Below are 8347 nucleotides of genomic sequence, written 5' to 3'. Positions count from 1 at the left end.
GAAACTTGTGTGTTGCTCTTTTAAATAATCTTTTAAACAATTCAAATTTTATATTAAACAAATGTTTACATAACATTTGTTTAGAAAAGCCTATTATAGGATAGATGAATTTATAGATGATAGCAATATATAGCAAGAATAAGTTTATTTGCGGACAACGTTATAATTTGTTTTTCATACTGCTTTCTTGATATATGATAGCGTAGCGGCTTTTGTATTGATTGCCGCATGCATCCTCATGTAAAGTGCGAATACTGTAACTACCATATAGTAATTTTTGTAGCTGTGACGTTGTCGAGTGGAAATTGCTCACTAAAATGTCCAGACATGTGGCGGCGTGGTGGGCCGGATCATCGGGCTCCCTAAAATACGGTCGAGTGCAGTGATGGCTGGCTCATCCGTCATACTCGTGAACGAGTGCTGCTTGTAGGGACTGGTCTGCTCTTATCACTAAGACTGATTTAATCTTATTTTATATTTATATTTGACCCAAAAAATTAGTGCTGGTTGGTAGTTTGTATTCACACGTTTCGACTTGTAAATGTAAACTTACAAGGACTATTTAAAAGAGCAACACACAAGTTTCTTGCTAGTTCTTCTTGTGATGATACAGCTTTCCGAACGAATGGTGGATAAAAAACAAATTGTTATGACTATTCAAAAGTGCTTAAATTAGTTTATTTGAATAAATGATTTTCTATTCTATTCTAATCCTTGTAAGTTCACATTTACAAGGCGAAACGTGTGAATACAAACTACCAACCAGCACTAATTTATTAGTGTCAAATATAAATACACAATAAGATTATAAGTAAGTAAGTTAAAAGTAACCTAAGTTACTCCTTATAACATTAGACATCTGAGAGTGAAAATCTTATCAAAATCGGGTTCATTCATTCATAATTTAAGAGCTGTGCTCTTGTCGGTGGAGCTCCCGCCACCTTCCACGATCTTCTATCAGTCCTTTTAGCTGTTGATACGACACGACTCCAACTTTTTCTTTAACTTGCTTGATATAGCTGTGTCTCGGTCTTCCCCTTCCTCTCTTTCCATCTATTTTTCCTTCAATAATGTTGTTAATTAGTTCGTCGTGTCGTATCAAGTGCCCCAACATTTTTCCCCGCCTATTCTCAATAATATCTATGATCTGTCACTTTTCTTTAATACTCTCAAGCACTTCTTCATTCCTTATTTTATCTTTCCAGCTAATTCTTTCCATTCTTCTCCAACACCACATTTCAAAGGCTTCCAGTTTGTCTCTTTCCTTTTGTGTCAATGTCCACGTCTCACAGGCATACAAGGCTATACTCCAGATGTAGGTCTTGATAAGTTGTTTCCGAGAGGACTTTGATATATTAGCTCTCAAAAGATGTTTTTTATCATTAAATGCTCTTTTCGCTATAGCTATTCTGATATTAATGTCCTTAGTACATCTGGAGTCACTGGTAATCAAACTACCTAAATATTTAAATGTATCTACATTTTCAAATTGTATTTTTTTTATTCTTGTAGTATTTCTGTTATGGGGTTTATGTTATGCTACTGCCATTATTTTAGTTTTCTTGGTATTAATATTTAGTCCATATGTTTTAAGAATTTTATCCATTATGTCCAAAAGTGTATGAAGCTGTGTGTAGTCTTCAGCTAGGGCAGCTATGTCGTCAGCAAATCTTATAAAATGTATCCTTTGTCCGTTTATTTGGATACCTCCGGTGTAATTCTATTATTGGTGTAATTCTATTATTTCTTTTACTGCAGCTTCGATAAAGATATTGAAAAATCGGGTGAACCGTTTAAAAAATTTGCAATAACAAACAGAAAAAATCGGATCGCAGGTAGAAACTAGTGCATTAACAGCGTACAGTTTTTTTTTTTTATAACACAGAGGACAAACGAGCATGCGGCTCATCTGATGGTAAGTGATTACCGCCGCCCATGAGCACCCGCAACACCAGGGGAATTGCAAATACGTTGTCGGCCTTTTAAAAAGGAATAAGCTCTTTTATTGATGGTTTCAATATCGTATCGGTTCGGAAATACCATTGCTGGCAGGTGATTCCATAATGTGGTTGTGCGAGGCAAAAAGTTTCTAGAAAACCGCACTGTAGAGGACCGCCATTCATCCAGATGATCAAATTGGTATTTTAGTTTCTGGCGGGTGGTACGGTGGTGAAACTCAGCAGCTGGTATTAATCCGAACAATTCCTCAGAACACTCCCCGTGATATATGCGGTAGAAAATGCACAGAGATGCAATATCTCGCCGCAAAGCCAATGGGTCGAGTCTGTCACATAGACGTTGATTACCAATGATTCTGGCTGCTCGGTTCTGAATGCGGTCAAATGGAAGTAGCTGGTATTGTGCTGTGGTGCTGCCCAGAGGTGAGAACAGTATTCCATGTGCGGCCGGATCTGCGCCTTGTATAATTGCAAGCGATGGGCCGCCGTGAAATACCGTCTCACTCTACTGAGCACACCAAGCTTTTTTGAGGCTATTTTAGCCTTGTCCTCCAAATGACCGCAAAACTGAACGTCACTGGATATATCAACGCCAAGGACCTCGAGATTTGGCTTCACATCAAGGAGAATGTTAAAATATACATATACAGTATATTGATAACAGCGTTTATCTATGGTCAGATGGATAGATACTGATAACCACTGTAATTTAATGCACAATACAATATAATATTCACACTTTACAAAGGATTTGGGTAATACGTGCCGAATCCCTCATTTGGTCATGATCGTAATTGCTTTATTTTTGGCAAATTGAATGTTTTTCTAAAGGCCCTATTATTTAGGTTTATATTGGACGCGTTGTTTTCCGCACAATTACCCCGATGTGAGTTTAAAAACAGGTAGTGTGTAAACACCTAGTGTTTTGCTAACCAATAATGTTAGACTTTCTAAAAGACGAGGTAAAGGTTTCGTTTGTTGTTGACAATGGTTGTTGTACTTGGTAGGTGCGATGTTGACAGTTTCCTAGCGGATGAACTTTCAAAGATAGCGTATTTCCGTTCCTATACATATAAATAAAATTTGTGTGTCTGTTTGTAATATTGAAATAACCGTTTTTTACTACATACATATGAATATAAATACGGTACATACACGAAAATAACATTTTTTACAATTTTTGTCTGTCTGTCTATTTGTTCCGGCTAATCTCTGAAATGGTTGGACCGATTTTGATGACTTTTTTGACAGGTAGCTGATGTAATAAGGGGTAACTTAGGCTAGTTTTATTTTAGAAAAAATAAAAGTAGCCTAAGTGCACTCGCCCCCTATCGTCCGGTGAAGCTGTAAAGGCCAGCTGCGGCCAACAGCATTAGAGTAGTCCGAAAAATAACTAGTTCCTATCCATAGACACAACAAGGGCCGGCGCTAGGATCCTCAGCGCCCGCATGAAATTTATCCTAGCGCAGTTTATGACTGCGTATTCATAGTTAAGTTACATTATTTATTATAATATATTAAGTATTCTATAGATTTTATATTTTAATAAAATTATATTATATATCCGAATGGGCATTGGATGCGAGCAGCGCAGGACCGATCGTCGTGGAGATCTTTGGGGGAGGCCTATGTCCAGCAGTGGACGTCTTCCGGGCTGCGATGATGATGATGATGATGATATATCCGAGTCTCGTGATGGCGCCCCCTTCGACGAGGCGCTTGCATCCTCCGCATGTGTTGCATGCCAGTTTCCGCCGACTTTGGACACTAAACTGTTTTATAACTCCATATTCAAAATTATCAATTGAGAATATTTCCTCTTCTTCTCCACCAATTCTCTGATTCCGTAATCAGAAGGGGCCTTGTTCTTTACCACTTCTGCTTGCTGATATTTTAGACTTGCGTCGTGTTGGTTCTTTTTGTGGGTATCAATTAAACTGCGAGCTGTACTGTAAGTAAATCCGATTTATAATTAGAGACACTTTATTATTATTCAAGGTTACATTAATCTCTTAGAGATATGTACGTAATAATCAGATGAATAGTGTGCTATAAGAATTTACAACTGTATGTCTGTCATATTGTACAGTAAAAATATTAAGATAAGTGAGAACTAATCCCAAAAGACAGATCTCATCTAATCCACCTTCATTATTGCGATTTTAACAGCCAAAACTTTAAAAGACAAATATAAATATACTAACTGTCCCGGCACACGTTGTTTTGCCGTAAAATAAAAAAAAATTTAGGGGTGGACTACCCTTAACATTTGGGGGGATGAAAAATAGATGTTGGCCGATTCTCAGATCTACTCAATACGCTCACAAAATTTCATGAGAATCGGTCAAGCCGTTTCGGAGGAGTATGGGAACGAAAACTGTGACACGAGAATATATATAAGATAATATTAATTGCTTTAACTAAACCAACACTCAAATATCTATATATAACTCGTACACAACTGTCGTCAAACATTATGCTAATTGGTGCGTTCAAAACAATACCCGACTGATAATGACACAGTGCAAGAACAAAGAGCAGTTAGCGACATTACTATAAGTCTCGTATTTATTATAATAGTTTATTATATTATTGTCAAAGAGTACAATCGATAGGACATAGTCTTGCGCAAAATAGTTCGCGAATCGGAACGCTCTATGTGACAGACTCGACCCATTGGCTCTGCGGCGAGATATTGCATCTCTGTGCATTTTCTACCGCATATATCACGGGGAGTGTTCTGAGGAATTGTTCGGATTAATACCAGCTGCTGAGTTGGATGTATGGCGGTCCTCCACAGTGTGGTTTTCTAGAAACTTTTTGCCTCGCACAACCACATTGTAGAATCACCTTCCAGCAATGGTATTTCCGAACCGATACGATATTGAAACCTTCAAGAAAAGAGCTTATTCCTTTTTAAAAGGCCGACAACGTACTTGCAGTTCCCTGGTGTTGCGGGTGCTCATGGGCGGCGGTAATCACTTACCATCAGGTGAGCCGCATGCTCGTTTGTCCCCTGTGTTATAAAAAAAAGATAGCAAACTAAGAAAAGAATGAGCTCAGACATGACGGCTGATAGGTCTTTTCTAGATATCTACTATTGATTTAATGTATTGAGATTATTTCAAAAACTACTAAACCGATTTAAATGAAATTTGGTACACAGATAGTATAGACCCTGAGGAATGACAATAAATATGACATTCAAAGATTGTAAAATTTTTATTTTTAAGGGATAAAATAATAAGAATAATTATATTTTAAGACAACAACACAGCGCCATACAGTTCCATAATAACCAGTTGGTTATATATTTAATATTTTTTCTATTTGAGTATTTAATTGAACAGTGCTAATTGGTAGTTTGTATTCACATACTTAAACTTAAAAATGTAAAGTAATAATTAAATTATTTAAAAGAGCAACACGCAAGATTCTTGCTCGTTCTTCTTGTGATGACAGCTTTCCGAATGAGCGGTAGATTAAAAAAATGTAATGACTATTCAAAAGTGCTTCGATGTAAGTTTATTTGAATAAATGATTTCCTATTCTATTCTATTAAGTAATCTTGTTCAAGACTTCAGTATTTTGTCAATAAAACACCAAAGAGCGAAAGAACTGCGAACTACTCAGAGCATGCATAGGTATAGTCTGTGGCGCCGAGCGGCGTGCTACATCGTGCAAATATTTTGCGACTCGTTTCAAATGTCACACTGGATCAACAAATACCAACATATCTGAAGGTAGGTAATGAAACAGTAACTGAGAGGTATATATAACTAGCTGTGCCCGCGACTTCGTCCGCGTGTTATAGTGACCTTGACCAAATATAGAAAAAATATTAAAAATAACATCTAACCCAAAAAAGGCAATGAGAGAAGATTCCTCTTTATAGATTAAAAAATGACGATTTTCTATACAAACTTTCATCCCCTATTTTTACTCCCTTAAGGGTAACAATTTTATAAACTTAGTCATATTTATTTATAGTATTTAACTAGCTACTGGCCCCGACTTCGCACGGGTGTACATGTATTATACATATAAACCTTCCTCTTGAATCACTCTATTAAAAAAACCGCTTCAAAATCCGTTGCGTAGTTTTAAAGATTTAAGCATACATAGAGACAGCGACTTTATTTTATACTATGTAATGATAAACAGCTCAAAAAACAAGTTTGAAAATTCTAGTTTTAAAAATGACGATGCTTCCATACAACACTTCATCACCCTTTCCAACCCTTTACAACCCTTTATTCGCGTTAAAAGGTAGCTTATGTCCTTTATCAGGGTTTAGACTATCTGTGTGACAAAATTTCATTTAAATCGCTTCTATGGTTTTGGTGTGAAAACGAGACAAGACAAATAGCTGAACATATGTATATTAGCTGCAAATAAACTCGTTGATATGTGTACATGTAGTGAAGAAAGATTCGACTCACTTGTAAATATTGACTACATCTGTAATAAGTTACCATTATCGTCTAATTGTAAGTCTATTACGATTTCTCGAAAAAAATCGTTATTCTTGTGATGAGACAGCTTTCCGAACGAGCGGTAGATTAAAAAAAAATGTAATGACTATTCAAAAGTGCTTCAGTGTAAGTTTATTTGAATAAATGATTTTCTATTCTATATTCTATTCTATTCTAAAACAGAGAATAAAATTTCAACTTCACGAAATTCTGAACTATCTCAAGATTGTGTTCTAGTTTTTTCAGACAAAATTGGAAAAGATGTGGGTACTTATTTAAACTACAAATTAAATCAAACTGTTATTAATTACTGTATGCCGGGTGCCACGCTCACTCAAATTACAAACAAAATATTAGAAACGTCATTTACTAGAAGTACAACAATTGTAATTGTTAGGGAAAATACTCTCTGCTACCAAAATGTTAGGGAAAGTACTATGTATTATGGCTGTATACGTACATAAATATATTGTATAGGCAGCGCGCATGCGAAGCTGCGCGCGCAACTTAAATATGTCACTTTTCTTGTCTCATATAAAATTAAATTAGATAAACGTTTGCTTTGTTATTTTATTTAAATATATATAAATATAATCCAGATCAAGCCCATAACTGGTGACCCCGCTCTTGGACAGAACCGTAAGGATATAAAATACATATTTTTAAAGAACAAAATTACATATAAAACACAATTTTACTGATATATATGAACATCATGTCTTTGGAAAATACAATAGCTACCGAACCATCTGAACTGTTTAGAGTCGGAATACGCGTTCCTCCTTTCTGGCCGGAAGAGCCAGAAATATGGTTCGCACAAGTCGAGGGACAATTCGCAGTTTCAAATATTACATCAGATATAACAAAATTTAATTACGTTATTGGACAACTGGATCATCAATATTCGAAAGAAGTCAAAGATATTATTATCTCTCCACCTTCCACTGAAAAATATGATAAATTAAAAACAGAGCTTATCAAACGTCTAAGCGCCTCACGTGATAAACAAGTAAAACAACTTCTCATGCATGAGGAATTAGGAGACCGCCGCCCATCTCAATTTTTGAGACATTTACAAAGTCTCGCAGGACCCAACGTTCCAGAAGACTTCATCAAGACTATCTGGACAAGCAGACTACCACACAGCGTACAAACGGTAATAGCCGCTCAACCCACAGCGTCACTGGAGATACTTTCAGATCTGGCAGACCGCATCCAGGATATCGCTCCAGCTACACCGCAGGTATCAGCCGCTTCAGTTCCAGGATCATCGCTAGACACCATGGCTAACGAGATAGCTGAGCTTCGAAGACAGATGAAGATGCTTCTAGATCGTCAGTCTCGTTCCCCGTCTCGTCAACGAAGTCGCAGCCACTCGAAAACGCGATCAGAGTCCAACTATAGAAAATTCCCGAACTGTTGGTACCACGCAAAGTTTGGATCAAAAGCTAAGCGTTGTGTGAAACCATGTAAATATCATGCGGGAAATGCAGAGGGCGGTCTGTAATGGCGACGTACGACCGTCCCAATACGTCTGGTCGCCTGTTTGTTGTAGATCGTCGGTCGAAGATACAATTTCTTGTCGATACGGGTAGCGACGTTTGTGTCTTCCCACGGCGAGCACTACATGAGCGTCGTCCTAAATCAGATTTTGAATTATCTACTGCAAACGGCACAATAATTAACACATTCGGATATACTCATCTAGATTTGGATATTGGTTTACGTCGCGATTTCCCATGGCGTTTCATCGTTGGTGATGTCACTAAAGCAATTATAGGAGCTGATTTCTTGAAGTTCTATGGCCTTCTTGTAGACATACGTAATCAACGTTTGCTGGACAATACAACGACACTTTCTATCGTTTGTTCTCCTGCTCACTCATCAACTGCCATTTCGTCTATCAAGATACCA

At 37.1% G+C, this 8347-nt stretch overlaps 1 protein-coding gene across 1 annotated transcript; it reads left to right on the top strand.

Annotated features, from left to right (window-relative positions):
- The first annotated feature begins 7148 nt into the window (after nucleotides 1-7148).
- LOC131841645 (uncharacterized) lies at nucleotides 7149-7940 on the top strand. The gene has a single exon (XM_059189970.1). It carries the CDS (start codon nucleotides 7149-7151, stop codon nucleotides 7938-7940), a length of 792 nt encoding a protein of 263 aa, XP_059045953.1.
- Nucleotides 7941-8347: the final 407 nt, after the last annotated feature.

Source organism: Achroia grisella, unplaced genomic scaffold, assembly GCF_030625045.1.
Source record: "Achroia grisella isolate CSIRO2021 unplaced genomic scaffold, CSIRO_AGI_Agris_v1 utg1866, whole genome shotgun sequence".
Lineage (NCBI taxonomy): Eukaryota > Metazoa > Arthropoda > Insecta > Lepidoptera > Pyralidae > Achroia > Achroia grisella.
This window is presented reverse-complemented; position numbering and strand designations above follow the sequence as displayed.